Below are 20,827 nucleotides of genomic sequence, written 5' to 3' on the forward strand. Positions count from 1 at the left end.
TGCAGGCTAATTTCATCTCCGCAGTGCTCCTGGCTCTCGAGCGCGAAGGCTCAGGTTCCCCGTCTTTGGAGCCCTGCCAGCTCTTTCCCGGTCTGCTGATACTTCACGTACCTGCCGCCTCCCGCATCCATCGTGCCCTGAGATGGAGCCGGGCAGCCAGGCAGCCGTCCACGCCATCTAAACACCCAGCTGTTTGTGAGACGAGAGCCCCCCACCTCCCACACATCACAGATCCAGAGGGGCCCAGGCGTGACGCTGATGGGAGCCAGATGATATGATCTGTGGCTAGGAGCCCCAGGCAAGGCCTGGGATCCCCACGGCACTAGGCGCTCTACCAAGACAGACAAAGGGGCCCCCAAAGCACTGGCAGTCACAAAGGATCTGATTCTCCTGCCGCTGACACCGGTGAAAACCAGAGTAACTCCACCCAAGTCAGCAGTGCGAAGCCCTCTCGGAGAGGAGAATGGGGCTCTGGACAGCCCAAGAACCGTCCATCGTACGGACAGCCCAGGCCACGCCAGGAAACGCAGCCCCAGAGCCGGGACTCGGAAGGATCAAAGCTGGAAGCAGCGAAGAAGGGGAAGGAATGAGAGAGAAGTCAAGGCCCCGCTGCCCATCCCCGGGTGTAGAAGAGGCTGATGAACGGTCCTGGCTCATCCTGGGAAGGGAAACGTGCAGCCCACTGTATTAAAATTGGGACAAGCCTGCAAAATTCAAGAGTGGTGGGGACCCTCCTTGTCTCCCCCCAAGAGGTAGCTGCACCCTTGGGGCCAGCCCTCCTCCAGAAGATCCGAGTGGATGGTCAGGTCATTCTCAGTTTACATAATGGGTGGGGCCAAGGAGGGAGCACTATCTCCAGAGAGATGAAGGGACTGGCCCAAGTCCTCCCAGGCAGCCGGTGGCAGAGCTAGGAACTGAATCCAGATCTCCAGAGTCCCAGTTCACCGGCCTTAATCTTGGCCTTTTCTGTCTTGACCTAATTCCAACCCGGCTAATTCCATTCTGCCTTCCTAACATCCTCCTGAAGAGTCAATCAGCTATAGGATTCTCCGCCACTTCCTGTCCTAAACTTGCTGGGTGCTGTTAAACAGCTGATGCATCCTGCCCCAGAGGTGGCTGCATTTCAGCTGTTGCTTGGATACAGCCACAAGGCCGCCGGGCTCATTCTGATAGGATCTAAACGAAAACAGAAAACAGAGTTAGTGTTTCACTTGTCTCTTTTGTCTGGGATCTATTTTCCTGACACTTATTCTGGGTCCTTTCCCTGTGGCGTGTAACTGATGCTAATCACAAGCTCACTAACTCAGCTCCCACCGGCGGTTTCAGCACAAAGGGAGGACGCTGCATCCACACATTGTCCTGCCGACTCAATTCACAACGTGCCGTGACAAAGCAACACCGGACTGCGGCAGAACTTCACCACCATCCCACAGCGTGGCACAGCTGCCCGGGAAAGTAATGCCACCGAGCCTGGGGATGTTCAAAAGGCAGCTCTGACATCGTCACGGCTTCAGGGGGCAGCGTGGGAAAGACACGTCAGATTCCGTCACCGCGTCCCATCACAATGCGTTAGTGGTGGCGTCAGAAACGTCACCGCTCTGGCAACAGGGTCTCGCATGGCGCTGTGTGTGATGTGCCTCGGTAACACCACCTCCGAACACGTCACTGTATTGCCTCAAAACACCCCGGCTCCATGCCAGCCCCGGGGCCAACCACCACCCTGCTGGGTCAGTCCCCACCCCGGGCACAGAGGAGGCACGCCATGTCCCACCACCCCCGTGCAAAACGCCCCTGTAACAAAGCGGCCTCTGGCAGGACACTACTGAGAGTATCAATTCAGGACAAATTGCTTAGAGCAGGGCAGTCACCGCCCCTTTGCACACCAAACCAGCCAAACAAAGAGGACTTCGGTTTTACCCCACTGGCTAACCACAGTTCACACAAGCAATTCCCTTAGACACTTCAGTTTCCTAATATCACCACCAGTGCCACTCGTCATGGGGACGAATGGTTCTGAAAACCAATACCCCAGTAAAAGAGAAAAGTTCTCCTGATTCCAAAGGACCAAGCCCCAGACCCAGGTCAATATACCCAGTTAGATCTTACCCACAAATCATGCTGTTGCCAATCCTTTAGAATCTAAAGAAATAAAGATGAGAGCTAGAATTGGTTAAATGGAATCAATTACATACAGGAATGGCAAAGTTCTTGGTTCAGGCTTGTAGCAGGGATGGAATAAACTGCAGGTTCAAATCAAGTCTCTGGAACATCCCCAGCTGGGATGGGTCCTTCAGCTCAGAGCTTCAGTGTAGCAAAGTCCCTCCAGAGGTCAGAAGCAGGATTGAAGACACAATGGAGATGATGCAGCTCCCTTCAATAGCTATTGTATCCATACAAGCTCTGGCAAATGTTTGGAACCCAATTAACATGTAGAAATGAATGTTGTCCATAGTACAGGAATTTTGGCATTTAGCCGTGAAAGCAATATGCTAGTGTGCCTCAGTTTCCCTTTTCATACAGCACATCAGGTTTGGAACGTCTTTTCCCCTGTAAAAAGTTCCAATACTGTTCACAGGCATTAACTGTGGGTATGTCTACACTGGAAACGTCAAAGCGCAATGTGGGCAGTGCTTTGAAGTGCGAGTGTGGTCGCGCACGAGCGCTCTCTACCAGCGCTCCTGGTAATCCACCTCCACGAGGGGAACAGCTCCGAGCGCTGGGAGCCTGTCCACACCAGTGCTTAAAAGCGCTCAGACTTGCTGCGCTCAGGGGGTGATTTTTCACACCCCTGAGCCAGCATGTTAGAGTGCTATAAAATGTAAGTGTAGACAAGCCCTGTGAAACATCAGTATCACAAGGTCTTTTAACATACTGTGTTCTTATTCATCACTCTTAATGTGTTCAAGGGATTTTCCAAAAGATTAGGCACATTGTATATTTTTACAATTCTTGATATTAGCAAAACATTCGTTCAAAAATCACCATTAGCAATAACAACAAATCCATTGAAGTGTCCATCTACAATCATGTTTGTCATGCCACACCTTAATACCATTGGGGTTTGGGTCTTTTAGGGTTACCCTGTGGCTTCCCTTTGCAAAATTAAGTTTTCCTTTTTCTTCTTGTCCTGTAAAGCAAGTTTTTCTTCTCTCTGTCAGCCAGGTAATGTGCATCAACACAGACACTAGCTTGTTCACCAGCTTTCAGATCCTTAACTGCTACCAATTCCAAGGCTGGACTCTGGACCACACAAATCCAAAGAGTCTGAGCGTGAGCGTTTGCTTGCTCTCCCCTGCATCCTTAAGCATTCAGCCATAAAACTGTTCTGCTCTGAAACCCCTGTCCTCAGACCCTGAAGCACAGACTGTTCGCTCACAGAATCAGCATGGAGACATTCCTGTTCCAACACCATTGTCTTCCCAACAAGCTGGCCAAACCCAGCCACTTGGTTCCACTTCCTTAGCAGCTCTTACTCCATCTGAGACCTTCTCAAAGCTAATCACACGGGATCTCTCAAAAGGAAAGTCAGTGGATCCATTCACAACAGAACATTTCTGGCTGTTAGGAACTGAAACTTCCTGGATTAAATCACTCCCACAGCCTTCAGTTGCAGCAAACTGCTTGCACAGATCACCCTGAACATTTCCCCATCACTGGTTAACATAAGGCCATTTGCTTGTTCCTCCACCATTCACAGCACCTTTCAAAGAGAGATGAATACCGAGATTGATAGGATCTCCCTTTGACCTCTGAATGACCAGAATACAGCATAGACAGGGACTGTTGATTACGATCCTACTCATACATATGTAAAGACCCAAAACCACAAACATTCTCTCCCCACATGTCTTTTGAGGGTTATTTATTTTGCAGGATGTTTAACCCTTTCCAGCCAGGCGTTGTCACACCCCCAGCGTGAGACTGGTGTGGAAGGGCGAAATCAGAGCTCCTGGAGACACTTTAAGGCCATTCTAAGGTTGCTATGAGCTGGGTTTACACTGTGTGAGGCCAAATGAGTGAGGCGCGCTTGCCAGAAACTCAGTCCAGACTCTGTGAAACGTTTCAGGGACTCCGGGGTCTGGTCTGTGTGTCGACTTAACATAGCCATTAATGTTCTTCAGCGAGCGCTGACTCTGGCCACATCACGCCCCCCGCCAGTGCCAAACACCCTCCCCCGCATCACCCCCCCCCAGTGCAAACCCCCCCCGGCCACCCCCCCACTGCATCACACCCCCCCAGTGTCAACCACCCCCCGCCACCTCCCCACTGCATCACACACACCCCAATGCCAACCCCCCCCGCCACCCGCCACTGCATCACACACACCCAGTGCCAACCACCCCCTGCCACCCCCCATTGCATCACCCCCCCCAGTACCAACCACCCCCCACCACATCACCCTCCCGGCCACCCCCCACTGCATCACACCCCCCCAAGTGCCAACCCCCCCCCGGCCACCCCCCCACTGCATCACACCCCCCCAAGTGCCAACCCCCCCCGGCCACCCCCCCACTGCATCACACCCCCCCAAGTGCCAACCACCCCACCCCCCCCGGTGCCAGGGGGCGACATCCCCCTCCCCTCCCGCGCCCCCGCTCTGGCCCCGTAGGCCCCCGCCCTCGTCGCGGGGGGCGGGGCCGCGGGGTCACGTGGCGGCGCAGTCACATGACCCCGCGCGCGGAGCGGCGCGGCCCGGCCCGGCTATGCTGTCCCGGCTGCTGCGCGAGCACCAGGCCAAACAGAGCGAGCGGAGGGAGCAGCAAGGTGAGAGCCCGGGGGGAGGGCTCCCGGCGTCTCCATGGCAACCTGCTCCCCCCCCCCCGGACCGGATTCCTATTGGCCCGGGCGGCCGTCACTCTGGGGGGCTGGACCTGCCTGTCCGCGTCGCGCCAGGCTTCGGGATCGCCATGGCGCCGCGTGATGACGTCACGCTCGTGACCTCACTGTTCGGGGGTGACCCCGTTACTCTTCTCGTGGCGTCATCTCGTGACGTCACCCTCGAGAGCGGCCGTGGCCCCTCTGGTGTCGTGTACCCCCCAGCTGGGGGTGGGGGGCTGGACCCTGCTTTGCGGTGGGGAAACTGAGGCACGGAGCGGGGGAGCGACTCGGATCAGTGGCAGGGCTGGAGTCGGAACCCAGGTGTCCTGAGCCCGGGCGGCCCTGCTCTGACCCCCCCGAGCCGCTCGCCCCCCCCCCCCCGAGCCAGGATAGAGCGGAGACTCCTAGACTGGCAGGGTGGGAAGGGACCTCAGGGGGTATCGAGTCCAACCCCTGCTCAAAGCAGGACCAACCCCAACTAACTCATCCCAGCCAGGGCTTGGTCAAGCCGGGCCTTAAACACCTCTAAGGATGGAGATCCCACCACCTCCCTAGGGAACCCATTCCAGTGCTTCACCACCCTCCTAGTGAAATAGTTTTTCCTAATATCCAACCTAAACCTCCCCCACTGCAACTTGAGACCATTGCTCATTGTTCTGTCATCTGCCACCACTGAGAACAGCCGAGCTCCATCCTCTTTGGAACCCCCCTTCAGGTAGTTGAAGGCTGCTATCAAATCCCCCCTCATTCTTCTCTTCTGCAAACTAAATAACCCCAGTTCCCTCAGCCTCTCCTCGTAAGTCATGTGCTCCAGACCCCTAATCATTTTCATTGCCCTCCGCTGGACTCTCTCCAATTTATCCACATCCTTCTTGTAGTGTGGGGCCCAAAACTGGACACAGTACTCCAGATGAGGCCTCACCAATGCTGAATAGAGGGGAACTATCACGTCCCTCGATCTGCTGGTAATACTCCTACTAATGCAGCCCAACATGCCATTGGCCTTCTTGGCAACAAAGGCACACTGCTGACTCCTATCCAGCTTCTCGTCCACTGTGACCCCCAGGTCCTTTTCTGCAGAACTGCTGCTCAGCCAGTGGGTCCCCAGCCTGTAGCGACTCCAAGGAGTTGTGGTGGGACGCCGACAGACGCCGGTCGGCGGCGGATAGGATCGAACCTGGGACCTCTGGAGCTTAGTGCTTGATCTAAAAGGCATCTGGCTGTTAGCTACGGCTGGAGAGCAGACTCAATCTCGCTCTCTCGTGGTGTCGGTGCAGAACCCCACACCCTGGAGGTGTGTGGGTTACGCTGGCTCCTGTAATCCCCGAGACCCTGCTGGCCTCCCAGAGCCGGGGGTAGAACCTAGGAGTCCTAGCTCCCGTTTCCCTCCCTCCGCCCGGACTAACCACCAGATCCCGCGCCCGCTAGCGCTGTACAAATACCTTCTCGTTACCTGAGCTTTGACAGCGTTTCCCAGGCGACGCAGACACCTCGAAGGACGAGCTTGGCCCTTGTCACCCCAGAGCTCCCTGCTCCCGCTGAGCGCCTGGGATGGGGGACGTGCCGCCGCCGCTCACGGGGATCAGCCCAGCCTCGTCTCCAGGAACTCCTGCCATTGCACAAGCTGGTCTGCGCGGTTGCGACTTCAGGATCAATGCTGGCGGGGCGACGTCTGTAAAGGGGCAGTTGGTTTGGGCCCCCCCTCCCTCCCCACAGTACAAACACTGAGGCACTCGAGCCTTTCCCTTGCAGAGCGGAGACGGCGAGAGGCCATTGCTGCGGCCACGTGCCTGACTGAGGCCCTGACGGACCACCTGAACGTAGGGTGAGTGGCCGAGCCGCCCGGCAGCATCGGGAAGAGCGTGTCCTGCCCGGCGCACGGTGACGGCATTTCCCCGGGGCCTCCCCAGGGCTGGGCAGGGAGTTCCGGGGAAGCAGTGAGTGGCACTACATAGGCTTGGCGACTGAACTGCCCCTGGCCCCTAGGCATAGTCCCTGTGGGGGCAGGGGGCAGCCTGGCAATGGGGTACGAAACCTTTCGTCCAGGTCGTCCCACCCAGGCAGACAGCAACCCGTTGATGGCTGTTTAGTGGCCTGAGTGTCATGAGTTCGCAGGCCTCAGAGCACAGCGAAGTGGGGATAGCGATGTGCTTTTGGGGTGTGGCCCCTTCACGCCACAAAGACCAAGCACTGACTGGGGTCCAGCCCCCGCTGCCACCCAGGGTGGGGGAAGCTGGGTGGGGGCGGGGTACAGCCCTGGGGGTCGTGGGCCTGTGGTCCCCAGGGCTCCGAACCCTGCACCTCTCACTGAAATTCATGCTCTGGATTTGCGGCCCAGGCCAATGGCAGGGTCCGGCTTTGTGTGTGGCTCCGGGGCCTATCGCCCTGGGCTCTGCTTGGCCCCCCCCCCTTGGCGCTAGCTGGGGCTGCGTAATCCTCTGAAAACCGTAGCCCGCAAAGACTCCTCAGCGCCCCCGAACGGGGCAGCTCCCTGCCAGTCCCTGGCCAAGATCCCGCTCCCCTGACTGCGGGAAGCGGCTCGGCAGAGGGAACTTTGCGGCCGTGTTCCCAGCAGGGATGTGACTCTGCTCATCGGGCAGCGAGCTGGCTTCTGGGCAGCTGGCTTTTCCCTCCATGGGCACCCGCCCAGGGGCCTCTCCCTCAGGGCTGATAATGGCTGGTTCCCTCCCGGCCAAGGCCTGCAAGGGTTCGGTTGCAAAGGCTTTGGTCAGCGTCGTGGTGCGGGTTCCCTGGCGGGCTCCAAGAGAGAGCAGGGCTCTCCCCCTTTGCCGCCAGGCAGGCTGCCCCTTCTCCAAGCACCCGCAGCCTTCCAGGGCGGGCTGGCTGCAGGGCAGGGCTGAGGAGCCGGGGGCCTGCTGCCAGCGCTCCATGCCCTTGGGCTCTGGGCGTTACCTGGCCCCCGGGAGCCTCCTGCCACACAGACACGTCTAAGGTGGGCTCCTCCCCAGGCGCGTCTCTGCAGAGGGGGCTCTGTCTGTTCCGGCTCCCCAGCCGAGCTGGGTCGGGCACACCAGCCGCTGTACCCGTGACGGGCACGCAGCCCCACGCCGGGCCAGACCCTGGGGAAAGTAAGCTCCGTCCCTGGCATGAAACGAACATGCTGGTCTCAGCCCTGTTCCCGGTGGCCCTGCCAGGCGCCTCCTGGTGGTGGTCCCAGCAGAAAGGCCAAAGCACCCTGGGGAGGGGCTGGGAGCTTCAGAGGCAGTGGGGCTAGTGGCTAGAGCAGGGCGGCTAGGAGGGCAGGACTCCTGGGTCCCCTCGCTGCTGCCCCACTGTGCGAGTCCCTCTCCTGTGCCTGCATTCCCTGCCTGGCTGCGAGGGTGACTGCCCTGCCGCCCATACCGCGCGCGAGGAAGCTAGCCCGGCCCACATGCCTCCCCCAGCCCGTGCCCCACGGCCCATGCCCCAGAACTCAGTGCCTGGCACACCCCCTCCAGCTGTCGGGCTGGATCCCTTCCCCGCTCCAGGAGCCCTGTTGCATTCTGGGCACACCGGGTGTCCTGCGTGCGGCCTGGCCTGAGGAGAACCCGACGCTCCCAGGGCCTGGTAATGGGTCCCAGATGCTGCCAAGCCGCTAAGCTGCTCCGGCTTGGGAACTTCCCCGGCCAGAGACTCCCAGCGCCTGCCTCCGCCCCCACTCCGGGGCGTGCTCCTCCGGGGCCTGCCCCGGCCTGGGCCTCTGGATCCCGGCCAGCCGCTGCTGGGGCTGCCGGCGCTGAAGGGGGCGATACGGGGGGCAGGGTGTATGTCCCCGGGCGGGGCGGCCGGCGGGGGGGCGATACGGGGGGCAGGGTGTATGTCCCCGTGCGGGGCGGCCGGCGGGGGGGCGATACGGGGGGCAGGGTGTATGTCCCCGTGCGGGGCGGCCGGCGGGGGGCGATACGGGGGGCAGGGTGTATGTCCCTGTGTGGGGGGGGAGAGGGGGCCGTTCCCGGGGCCTGGCTGATCCCCCCCCCCCTGCCCTGCCCAGGGTGGCCCAGGCCTATGTGAACCAGAGAAAGTTGGACCATGAGGTGAAGACGCTGCAGATCCAAGCTGCCCAGTTCGCCAAGCAGACGGGCCAGTGGATCAACATGGTGGAGAACTTCAACCAGGCGCTCAAGGTCAGTGCGCCCGGGACGCCCTTGGGGGGCGGATCTCCTGCCCAGCTGCCCCCCGCCCTGCCCCGAGGGCAGAGAAACCCCCTCGCCCAGGTGCCCTCCTGCCTCCAGCCCAGGGCTGGGAAAGGGTCCCCCAAGGGTCTCCGGTCAGCTGGCGGGAGGGGGCTCTGATTTCCCTGGGGCGCTCGGCCGTTGGGGGTGGGGATGGTGTGGAGCAGGGGGGTGGCACCGTGCTGGGGGAGGCAGCTGGTTGGTGCCAGTTTCTGTTGACACCGGCCTGCCCCCCCCCCCAGGGCCTTGGCCTTCTGCCTGTGCCCCCATCACGCTGGCATTGGCACCACCGCCGCCCTCTCCCGCCACTGCCAGATCAGAGCTGTTTGGTCTCCCTCCGGCCTCCCCACAGCACTCGCTCCAGGGCAGAGAATCGGCCCATTGAGCCTGGCTTGGCCTGAGCCCTCAAAGCCGGCATTGTGCCCACCGGGCGTGGGGGACGGCGCTTGTCACCGCACAAAGTCAGAGCCCCCCCTCCCCCCGCTGGCGCCCGACTCCTCCCCTTCGCCCACCCAGCAGGGCTGGCATGGCCGTATGCCCAGCACCTCCTCCCCTGGCCTCGCCCACCTGCAGCCTCGGCGCCGGACATACCGACATGCCAGGAGTGTTCCCTGCCACTGCGGAGTGGCTGCTTGGCTTCACGCCGCTGGGGGCCAGGTCCTGCCCACGCTGGCTCCGGGGCCCTGCACCACTGGGCACGGGTGCAATGTGTGGAGCAGCGTCAGCTCCCCGGGTGCAAGGAATGGATGGTTCAGCACGACGGGCATTGTGTGCTCAGGAGGCGTTCAGCTGGGCTAGCAGGGGCTGTGGGTCGGGAGTGAGGGGCACCGGCAGGGCTGGGGGGCTGCAGGTCGGGAGTGAGGGGCACCGGCAGGGCTGTGGGGGGGGCCAGGGCTGGGCTAGCAGGGGCTGCGGGTTGGGAGTGAGGGGCACCGGCAGGGTGGGGGGGCTGCGGGTCGGGAGTGAGGGGCACCGGCAGGGTGGGGGGGCTGCGGGTCGGGAGTGAGGGGCACCGGCAGAGCTGGGGGGGGACCCCCGGGTAGCTCCCCCTGCTGGTCACTCAGCTGCTGTGCATGGTGCTGAACGGGGGAAGGGCGCCACCTGCTGGTCAATGTTGTACTTAAAGTCCTGCACAGGATCTTTTCAGGGGGAATAAGACAAAACGCCACATTTATTAGTAATACATGTATTTATTAACACTGTATTATATGCATATAATATATTACACTTACACTCACACACACACAAACACACTCCGTCTTGTTGTTACCAATTAGTTGCTCCCCTTAACTTCACTGGCCAGGTGAGTTAGATGGGTGAGGGGGTGGAGCCGGGCTTCTGCCGATCCGGATCGATGCTCCCATGTTGACAAGACGAGACCCGGGGTCCTCTGCAAGACACCTCACTTTTATAGCAGCTTTCCTCTTATGCAAATCTAGACCAGATTCAAACTCTGTGTCTGTGTCCATTGGTCCTTTGTGCTGCTTTCTTTTGAGTGTTGTCCCAATGCTGCAAAGAGGGTGTTTCCAAAAGAAGGTGCTTGCTTCTAACCCCCGAGGCCGTCGGTATGTCTGCTTGTCTTTAATGAGCCCACTTGACACGTTTGATTGTCCTTGGGTCTGGCTCCCAGCCCCTCTCCAACAGTTGAGGCTGTCTGGAGGTGCTGCCTTCCATGCCTTGCTCATCCACACCTCATTCATTCAACAGGGCAATTGATTAAGGGGGGGGGGGGAGAGCTCTTGTTCTACTGCTAGCAAAAAGAAGAACAGGAGTACTTGTGGCACCTTAGAGACTAACAAATTTATTAGAGCATAAGCTTTCGTGGACTACAGCCCACTTCTTCCGAAGTGTAGTCCACGAAAGCTTATGCTCTAATAAATTTGTTAGTCTCTAAGGTGCCACAAGTACTCCTGTTCTTCTTTTTGCGGATACAGACTAACACGGCTGTTACTCTGAAACCTGCTAGCAAAAATAAATTTTTCTTCTATCTTATTCTATCCTTAGGGGCTATAATATTCTACCAAGGGCAATGCAAAGTTTCTAAATGAGGCTTTGATACAAAGTCCCATGAAAACAGAGGTCACACGTGGGTAGACCCACCACAAGGTTATATGAAGAGGCACAATGTAAAGTCATATGAAAATTATCAGAGATTTATCTACATTGTTGTGGCGTTCTGCCTTATTCCCCCTAAAAAGATCCTGTGCAGTACTTTAAGTACAACATCAGAGGGGAGAACTGCGCCTGGGCACAGGCAGCCCCAGCGTGTGGGCCCCATGGGCTGGGGACCGGGGGCCAGGGCCGGCTCCAGCATTTCTGCTGCCCCAAGCAAAACAAAAACAAAAAAGCCGCGATCGGCGGCGGCAGTTCGGCGGCAGGTCCTTCGCTCCTAGAGGGAGTGAGGACCTGCCGCCCCCGAATTGCCGCAGGTGCCGCCCCTCTCCCTTGGCCGCCCCAAGCACCTGCTTGTTAAGCTGGTGCCTGGAGCCGGCCCTCCCAGGCAGGGTGGTGTAGGGTGCCCGAGGCGTTGCCCAGCCCTGCAGGCTGGGCCCTGAGGTCTCCTCTGCCCGACAGGAGATTGGCGACGTGGAGAACTGGGCGCGCAGCATCGAGCTGGACATGCGGACCATCGCCACCGCCCTGGAGTACGTCTACAAGGGGCAGCTGCAGCCCTCCAGCTCCTGAGGCCCCGCCCGGCTGGAGCCCCCGCACCCCCCTGGCTGCCGGGCTCAGGACCCCCCCCCCCCCCGCTGGCCCCAGCTGCACCCCGCCCGGCACCCGCCCAGTGGGAACGGCCCAGCGGTTTGCCCCCTCGGCTGGGTGGAGGGAGCAAGGAAGAAACGAGCCGTCCTGCATTGCCTGTGTCCCTGCCCGGGGGACGGGCACCGTCCTGCCAGCCAGCGGGGGTGTTGGGAACCCCGGCCGCAGGCACTTTGCTCTGGCCCTGGGGGCTGCTGGCCCGTCTGGTGCCCTGCCCCAGGGGGGAGCCGTTGGGTGTAGGCCCTGGTGCCACCTGAGCCTCTCACTGGCCTGCAGGTCGCAGAGGGCGTCTGGGTCGGGGAGGGGGGAGACGGGATCTGCCCCCCAGCGCAGTGCTGCAGGGGGCACTGTGGGGGGCAGGGCAGGAGCACTGGCTCGGGTGGGGGGGGCTTTGCTGGGGAATGGAATAAAATGTATCAGTTAAACCGGAGCAGGATGTGTGTCAGAGCCTCTGTAAGGGGGGAGCTGGGCGCTAAGGGGAACCCAGCCTCTCCCAGCAGGGGGTGCTGGTTGGGGGGGAGCTCAGCAGGGGGTGCTGTGAGGGGCGGGGCAGGAGCACTGGTTGGGGGGGCTCCCAGCAGGGGGTGCTGTGAGGGGTGGGGCAGGGTGCTGGTCGTGGGGGAGCTCAGCAGGGGGTGCTGTGAGGGGCGGGGCAGGAGCACTGGTTGGGGGGGCTCCCAGCAGGGGGTGCTGTGGGGGGCGGGGCAGGAGTGCTGGCTCGGGGGCTCCCAGCAGGGGGTGCTGTGGGGGCAGGGCAGGGTGCTGGTCGGGGGGGGAGCTCAGCAGGGGGTGCTGCGAGGGGCGGAGCAGGAGCGCAGGCTGGGGGGGCTCCCAGCAGGGGGCGCTGTGGGGGGGGCAGGAGTGCAGGCTGTACCATGCCCCGTGGGGGAGGGGGAGTTAATGTCGGATCAGGGCTCCCCCCTCCCCACCCCCAAATCCTCTTTCGCACTTAAATCCGCCTCTGAGTCCTGGACAAAGGAGCCGTGTGACCCGGGCACTGGCTAATCCTGCCCCACCCCCATGCTCAGCACATGCTCCCCGCTCGGATGCCCCCCCAGCTGGGCCAGGCCCGGGGGGGGGTGTCCCTGCTCCGTGCAGGGCAGTGGGGGGGCCCCTTTCCCACCCCCTCCCCTGCCCAGGCCGGCCCCATGGCCCCGGCCTGCCGAGCGTGTCCTGGCGTCTCTTTGATGTCACCATGCATGGGGGGGAGGGGGAGGGAGCCTGGTTCCCCCCCACCCCCCATATGCCATGAGGGAATTCACCCTGGGGCACCCATCCTACAGCTGGGGAAACTGAGGCACAGAGCAGTCGTGCATCGCAAGCAGGGTGACTTCACAGACCCCCCGACGTTGTGCGGCTCAGTGGGTCCAACATGGCAGGTTCCTGGCGTCTCCTGCCCCCGCCCCCTCCCCTGCCCTCACCCCTTCTGTCGTGCTCCCTTGGTTTGGCCCGGCTGCCCCGGTCCCCTCCAGAGCCCCCGTTACCCCTCGCTGCCAGGCTGTGGGGCGCGTGCCCCTGACCATCGCTGGGGGATTGGGGCTCCCGGGGGCGCGCTGGCTACGTGGGTGCAGGGCCCCATTGCTGCAGAGCCGGCCCTGCCCCCCTCCCTGGCACCGCCCGCTGTGCCCAGCTCCTCCTGGCGTGGTGCTGGCAGGGCTTAGCGCCGGGCTGGCAGGGCCCGCCCCATGGGGGGGGGCAATCGGCTCTTCCCTGGACTTTGCCTGGAGCAGAACTTGTGTGACTGAGCCCCGGCCCCAGAGCCGGTCTGAACAGCAGGAAGGTATGTGGGACGAAGGCAGCGCAGGGGGTATGGGCCGGGGGGTGGCAGCTGGATCAGGGCCCAGCTGCAGGGGTGATGCCAGGCGTGTCGGGGGTGAGGGGCGTAGGGGGCAGAGCTGGTGGCTGGTGGAGCAGGGGTCACGGACGGGGCGAGCGGCTCAGCCACTGACCCCCCCCATACCTGTGGGTCGCCCCAGCTGCCCTGGCGTGGTGAGGCTGCATGGGGCCGGGCTGGGGGCCACTGAAAGCCCAGATGGGGCGGCAGGACGCCTGGGTTCCATTCCCAGCCCTGCGCTGGGTCCGTGGGTCAGCCCCTCCCCTGCTTTGTGCCTCAGTTTACCCACCTGAAACACAAAGCGCCTGCCCCCCTTTGGCAGCTGCTGAGGAAGGGCATTTTGCTGCTGTCTGGGGGACCTTCGGGAGCTGTGCCGAGAGGCAGGCAGCTCCCCCCCGTCCAGCCCAGCCCCAGAGCGTAGCCCTGCTGTGCCCGCCCGGAGCAGTGGTCCAGCCGTTCCTGCATCCCGCTGCCTGTGGCTGGTGCGAGGGCTGGCGTGGAGCCAGGGCACCCGTGTGGCCCCCTCAAGGCGCCCGCAGGCCGGGGGCACGACCCTGTCGACGGGTCTCAGGCCAGCTGGGCCCCTGGGCGAGGGCAGCCTGCCCCTCCGTTAACCCTTCCAACGCTGGCACCAGCACCTGCTGTGAGGGGGCAGGACTGGGCCTACCAGACAGACCCTGGGGTGGTCCCCAGGCTCCAGCCTCCAGCCCAGGCGCCATGCCCCCCCGGGAGAACTGCAATGGGGGGGAGGCACAGACTCGGGTGCAGCCCCTGGAGGAGGCGCGGACTGGCCCAGTCCCACCTGAGCCAGCCCCCGGGGGCCCTCGCGCCCAACTCCTTCGAGGGTATGAAACCTCCTCCCCGGCCGGGCCTCTCGCTGTTCAGAGGATTCAGGAGCACGGGTCTAATCCCCCTTGGTAATGCCCCCCCCCCAGCCACGGGGCACTGGGCAGCCGGCCCAGCTCTGCCGTCGGGGCCAGGGAACGGACCCCACCTTCCCCCCTTCCTACCAGCCACTGCCGGGAGCCCCTCGGTAGAACCCTGGTTCTTGGGGGGGGCGCTGGGTCCCCCCCCTGCGACTGAGCATGCCCCTCCCCCCCGCAGTGCCTCCAGGTGCAGAGCCCACATGTCACCCTGTCCCCCCCCCGTGGCCCCTTCCAAGGCCCCAGCTCAAGGCAGGGTTGTTTGGGGGCTCGAGTGGGCGAACTGGATGGCTCCACTCACCCCGTCCAGGGGGGGAGCAGGCGACGCAGGGGGCCAGGCACCGACACCCCCGGCCAGGGGGATTAGCAGGTAAGACAGGAAGCTCTCCCCCCCCCCGAGCCCCAGGGGGCTTAGAGTGCCCGGGGGAGGGGACTGAGCTCTCCCCTCGTGACTGCAGGGGCCAGCGGCCGGCTTCGCTCTGCCCGGCTCCCTGCCCCGAGCCCGGGGGCATGTGGCACCAAGGGGGGGGCACCCCGCTCTGTGCCTCAGTTTCTCCATCTCTGTAACAGGGAAGAAGCCCCATCCCCAGTGCCCCCGGCCCCTCCCCACGGGAGCCTCTGACGCGCTGATCCCGGCTAATCCGCAGCACGCCCGGCCGAGGCCCATGGCCTACTTCGGGCAGGTTGTCGCGGAGACCGGCCGTGGGGGGTAAGGGGGAGCCGTGGCTGCGGGGGGCTCTTGCCCCCCCCGGGAGGGCGGCTGCACAGAGCGAGGGGGTGGGGGTCTCCCTGTGCCACGGAGTTGGCAAGTGGTAAGTGCCTGCCCAGGCCACGGCCACCCACCGACCCGGCACCTGCCCGAAGCCAGTGGGCTGGAGCCTGGGGACCAAACCCCCTGCTCAGGGCACCCTCCTCCCCCTGCCGCAAACACTGTGAATTACTCCGGGAGGGAAGCGGGTGGGAGGGGGTGGGGGACCCAGGACACCTGGGTTCCTTGCACGATCCCCTCCCCTCCGACTCTGAGGCTGGTGTGTTTGGCGCAGGTGCCAGCCATGTGGCTCTACGTGGGCCTGGTGGCCCTGGTGTGGGCGCTGGGCTGGTACCTGCGGGACCGCCAGACCCTGGCCAGTGTCCAGGACAAGCACGTCTTCATCACGGGCTGCGACTCGGGCTTCGGGCACATGCTGGCCAAGCGGCTGGACAGGAAGGGCTTCCGGGTGCTGGCCGGCTGCCTGACCCAGAAAGGAGCCGACAACCTGCAGCGCACCAGCTCGGCCGGCCTGCGGGCCACCCTGCTCGACGTGACCAGCAGCGAGAGCATCCGGCGGGCCGCGGCGTGGGTGCAGGCTGAGGTGGGGGAGAAAGGTGAGCGGGGGGGGGGGGGGAGCTCCCTGCCTCTTCCAGCAGGGGGCACCGTGGGGAGCAGTGTGGAGGTGCTGGGGGGGGGCACCCAGCCAGGGACACCGTGGGGGGCAGAGGATCTGGCTCGGGGGGGCTCTCAGGGCAGATCCCGGCTCCCTTCCAGGTCTCTTCGGGCTGGTGAACAACGCGGGGGTGGCGAACCCCATCGGCCCCACCGAGTGGATGCGGATCCAGGATTTCCGGCAGGTTCTGGCCGTCAACACCTTCGGCCTCATCGAGGTGACCCTGGCGCTCCTGCCGCTGCTGAAGCGGGCGCGGGGCCGCGTGGTCAACACGTCCAGCGTGCTGGGGCGGCTCTCGGCCAACGGGGGCGGCTACTGCGTCTCCAAGTACACGGTGGAGGCCTTCTCCGACAGCCTGCGGTGAGCCCCCTACATCCGGCCCCCTTCCCGGCCCCCTTCCCTGTCCCCTCTCCGACAGCCTGCGGTGAGCCCCCTACATCCGGCCCCTTTCCCTGTCCCTTCCCCGACCCCCTTCCCTGTCCCCTCTCCGACAGCCTGCAGTGAGCCCCCTACATCCTGCCCCCTTCCCGGCCCCCGGCCCCCTTCCCCGACCCCCTTCCCTGTCCCCTCTCCGACAGCCTGCGGTGAGACCCCTACATCCTGCCCCCTTCCCGGCCCCCGGCCCCCTTCCCTGTCCCTTCCCCGACCCCCTTCCCTGTCCCCTCTCCGACAGCCTGCGGTGAGTCCCCCACATCCCGCCCCCTTCCCTGTCCCTTCCCCGACCCCCGGCCCCCTTCCCTGTCCCCTCTCCGACAGCCTGCGGTGAGCCCCCTACATCCTGCCCCCTTCCCCGACCCCCTTCCCTGTCCCCTCTCCGACAGCCTGCGGTGAGCCCCCTACATCCGGCCCCCTTCCCGGCCCCCTTCCCCGACCCCCTTCCCTGTCCCCTCTCCAACAGCCTGCGGTGAGCCTCCCACATCCTGCCCCCTTCCTGGCCCCCGGCCCCCTTCCCTATCCCTTCCCCAACCCCCTGCCCCCTTCCCTGTCCTTTCCCGGCCCCCTTCCCTGTCCCCTCTCCGACAGCCTGCGGTGAGCCCCCTACATCCTGCCCCCTTCCCCGACCCCCTTCCCTGTCCCCTCTCCGACAGCCTGCGGTGAGCCCCCTACATCCGGCCCCCTTCCCGGCCCCCTTCCCCGACCCCCTTCCCTGTCCCCTCTCCAACAGCCTGCGGTGAGCCTCCCACATCCTGCCCCCTTCCTGGCCCCCGGCCCCCTTCCCTGTCCCTTCCCCAACCCCCTGCCCCCTTCCCTGTCCTTTCCCGGCCCCCTTCCCTGTCCCCTCTCCGACAGCCTGCGGTGAGCCCCCCACATCCTGCCCCCTTCCCCGACCCCCTTCCCTGTCCCCTCTCCGACAGCCTGCGGTGAGCCTCCCACATCCTGCCCCCTTCCCGGCCCCCGGCTCCTTTCTCTGTCCCTTCCCCAACCCCCTGCCCCCTTCCCTGTCCTTTCCCGGCCCCCTTCCCTGTCCCCTCTCCGACAGCCTGCGGTGAGCCCCCTACATCCTGCCCCCTTCCCCGACCCCCTTCCCTGTCCCCTCTCCGACAGCCTGCGGTGAGCCTCCCACATCCTGCCCCCTTCCCTGTCCCTTCCCCAACCCCCTGCCCCCTTCCCTGTCCTTTCCCGGCCCCCTTCCCTGTTCCCTCTCCGACAGCCTACGGTGATCCCCCCACATCCTGCCCCCTTCCCGGCCCCCTTCCCTGTCCCTTCCCTGACAGCCTGCGGTGAGCCCCCCACATCCTGCCCCCTTCCCCGGCTCTCTGTCACACAGCCCCCATCCCCGACCCCCTGCCATGCCGCGCTGGGAGGTAGTGCCCCCTGCCAGGCCCCCTCTCAGAGAAGGCCTGGGTTACCCCCAATCCCTCAACTCTTTGCTGGGGGACAGGCTGGGAGCCAGGACTCCTGGGTTCTCTCCTGGCTCTGGGAGGAGAGTGGGGGCTAGTGGTTAGGGGGGGGAGAGAAGAGAGCCAGGACTCCTGGGTTCTCTCCTGGCTCTGGGAGGAGAGTGGGGGCTAGTGGTTAGGGGGGGGGGAGAGAAGAGAGCCAGGACTCCTGGGTTCTTGCCCTGCCCCCGCATTGATGTGGCACTGGTAGAGTCGGCTCCTGCTCTGGACACGGAGTTAACGCCTGGGCACCGGCCACTCAGCTCCGTTCCGGATCCGGCCTGTTCCCCGCCGGCTGTCCTGGGGCTGGGGGCACTTCCCCCGCAGCTCACGCCGGTGCCTTGCAGGCGGGACATGTACCACTTCGGGGTGCGCGTGTCCATCGTCGAACCCGGGTTCTTCAAGACGGCCGTGACTAGCCTGGACGCCATCGAGGCCTCGCTGCAGGAGCTGTGGAGCAGCTGGCGCCCGAGGCCAGGCAGAGCTACGGGGAGGATTTCTTCCAGCAGTGTGAGTGCCGGGGCCCGGGCCGGCCAGGGCCAACCCCCAGAGCTGGGCCTCTGGCACTGGGGTGCTCAGGTCACAGGCTGAAGGGAAATGGGGGGCCCCCTTCATCCTGTGAGACCCCCACTCAAGTCACTTACCTGCTACCCTGCCTCAGTTTCCCCAGCTGCAGAACAGGGCTGTGGGGAGACAGTCAGCTGATCCCCTGCACTCCCCACGTGGGGCTGCTCTTTGTCCCCCCCCCATCCCCGTGTGTCTCAGTCCAGCCCATGGCCACTGAATGGGGAACCCCTCCCAGCTGCTGGGGTGGGGGCTGCGTAACCCAGGTGCTGCAGAAGCAGAGGTGGGGGGCATGGCAGGGGACACAAGAAAAGAATCGCAGCCCTGAGGAGACAGGAAGTGCTGTGCCTTCCGCTGGATGCAAGAGCCACCTTCACTTCCTGTCCTAAACTCCCCTGCCCAGTTGCTGCATGGCTGGATAAACACTGCCCCCGCCCCCAGGTGGTTGAATCTCAGCGCCGGGCAAGGCAAGGCATCCCTGTCTAAACAGCTGCCGTGCTCCACCCCAGAGGTGGCTGCATCTCACTAGTAACACAGAGGTGCCCGGGGCAGGTAGGCAGTGGCCCAGGAGGCAGGAATGGGAGCCATGCATGGGGGGCTGTGCCCAGCCCTGCCTCACCAACCCCCTCCCCTCCCCAGACCTTAAGGTGCAGCGTCTCATCATGAACTTCATCTGCGACCCCGACCTGAGCAAGGTGACCAGCTGCATGGAGCACGCGCTGCAGGCCAAGCACCCGCGCACGCGGTACAGTGCCGGCTGGGACGCCAAGCTGCTCTGGCTACCGGCCTCCTACCTGCCGGCCTTCCTGGTGGATGTTGTGCTGGCCACGATCCTGCCGAAGCCGGCTCGCCGCAGCCGCTAGCCCCAGCGCTGTACGTGGGGTTTAGCCCAAAGAATGTGATTGGGCCCCGGCCCCCCAAAGCCTCTTGGAAATAAACCAGCCCCCAAAGGACGCCAGGCCTGGCCCGCTCGGTTCTGTTCACATTCCCCCGGGCAGGGACCGGGCAATTCCCCTTCCCAGCCTGGCTTCGCCTCCCGCCAGCCCCCTGCTCAGTGCGACAGCGGGGGGCTTCCTGGGTCTCGCCCCGCTGCTGGGAAGGGAGGGGGCCAGTGGAGTGTGGGGGGGGTCAGGACTCAGGGGTTCTCAGCCCAGCTGCTGGGAAGGGAGGGGGCCAGTGGAGTGTGTGGGGGGGTCAGGACTCCAGGGTTCTCAGCCCAGCTGCAGGGAAGGGAGGGGGCCAGTGGAGTGGGGGGGGGGGTCAGGACTCGGGGGTTCTCAGCCCAGCTGCTGGGAAGAGAGGCAGCCAGTGTGTGGGGGGGTGTCAGCTGCTCAAGGGGGCGCTGGGGCCAGGGCGCTGGAAAGCAGGACCCCTGGCTGGGCGAGTCACAGCCCGTGCCCACGCTGCCCTGGGGCTGTTACGGACTCACGGATCGTGCCCACTCTTGGCCCCGTGCGGTCCGTGAGGGGTGCCCCTGTAAGGGCCAGGCCCACCCGCCCGCAGCTCCCATCCTGCTAGCCCCGGCCCCGGGGCTTGAACCTGCAAAGCTCGGGGCTGGTTAGGTTCCCCTCCTGCAGCCCCACATGTGACCAGCAGGGGGCCCAGCTGGGAGACAGTAAATGTCACGTCCCACTAGCCCTCAATGGGGGCAGCCAGGCCTCCTTCGCTATGGGGGATGGGCTGCTCCCGGGGGGGGCACAGCTGGGCCCCTGCCCAATCCGAGCAGGCGGGAGTGAGCTGCTCCCAGCCGAGGGCTGGCCCCAGGTGAGTCGAGTTACTGGGTCTCAGCTGCACGGCCCATGCACCAGCCTCAAGCAAGGCACATATGGGTCACGGAGCCCCCCTGCCTGGCCATTGGGGGCCCGGAGATGGAGCGGGGGGGTCCCCACGCCCACTGTGGGGGGCAGAGGGGACACCAGGAGGCCACCGGGCGCCAGGGCCGAGCCCCATGTCTGGTCGGCAGGGGGCCCCCGGCCTCACCCCACGACTAGCTGATCCCCGGCCCCAGCCCAGGGGCTCCTGCTGGCTTGGAAGGGGCCAGGCTCTCAGCTGCTCAGCAGCAGGGCCCCCCCCCCCGCCTGTCTCCACCCAGCCCCCGGGGGCCCCGGTGGCTCCCCCCCCTTCCTGCTGCAGGAAGCAAGACCCTTCCGGAGGGGAGCGGCCGGACAAGTTTCCATGACAACACTTGCCAGAGACCTTCAGGGGCTGAAAAATATTGAAGGGGGGGGGTGGGAAGAGATGAACAAGTCCAGCCCCCTCCCACCATGCTTTTGGGGGCGTGGGGGGGGGGGTCAAACACCAGCCCAGGCGGGTGAAATTCTTGGTGTGTGGTCACCAGCCCTGGGCTGGAAGGGGGGGGGGGTAACTCAGGGGTCAGAGGGATGGGGGGGCGGGGAAAAAATCACACATGCCCCCCCACTGAGCTGGGCACGAGGCTCCCGGTCCCGCTGCA

The 20,827-nt window shown here is 64.0% G+C and overlaps 2 protein-coding genes across 2 annotated transcripts; both read left to right on the forward strand.

The window, feature by feature from the left end:
• The first annotated feature begins 4,606 nt into the window (after positions 1-4,606).
• BLOC1S1 (biogenesis of lysosomal organelles complex 1 subunit 1) lies at positions 4,607-12,180 on the forward strand. The gene is made up of 4 exons (XM_024110398.3): positions 4,607-4,764; positions 6,571-6,643; positions 8,810-8,942; positions 11,565-12,180. The coding sequence occupies exons 1-4, from the start codon at positions 4,704-4,706 to the stop codon at positions 11,673-11,675; spliced, it is 378 nt and encodes a 125-aa protein (XP_023966166.2). The 5' UTR covers positions 4,607-4,703; the 3' UTR covers positions 11,676-12,180.
• A 377-nt stretch (positions 12,181-12,557) lies between these two features.
• On the forward strand, positions 12,558-19,329 carry RDH5 (retinol dehydrogenase 5). The gene is given in 6 exon segments (XM_024110441.3): positions 12,558-13,530; positions 15,551-15,872; positions 16,033-16,291; positions 18,159-18,265; positions 18,268-18,321; positions 19,015-19,329. Coding segments are annotated over 5 exon segments (957 nt in total). The 5' UTR covers positions 12,558-13,530; positions 15,551-15,559; the 3' UTR covers positions 19,239-19,329.
• The last annotated feature ends 1,498 nt before the right edge of the window (positions 19,330-20,827 follow it).

This window comes from Chrysemys picta, chromosome 22 (genome assembly GCF_011386835.1).
Source record: "Chrysemys picta bellii isolate R12L10 chromosome 22, ASM1138683v2, whole genome shotgun sequence".
NCBI classification, from domain to species: Eukaryota; Metazoa; Chordata; order Testudines; family Emydidae; genus Chrysemys; species Chrysemys picta.

Coding starts and splice junctions, on each gene's coding strand:
- BLOC1S1 (XM_024110398.3), top strand. CDS start 4,704: ATGCTGTCCCGGCTGCTGCGCGAGCACCAGGCCAAACAGAGCGAGCGG. Junction 4,765..6,570: donor CGAGCGGAGGGAGCAGCAAG/GTGAGAGCCCGG, acceptor TTTCCCTTGCAG/AGCGGAGACGGCGAGAGGCC. Junction 6,644..8,809: donor ACGGACCACCTGAACGTAGG/GTGAGTGGCCGA, acceptor TGCCCTGCCCAG/GGTGGCCCAGGCCTATGTGA.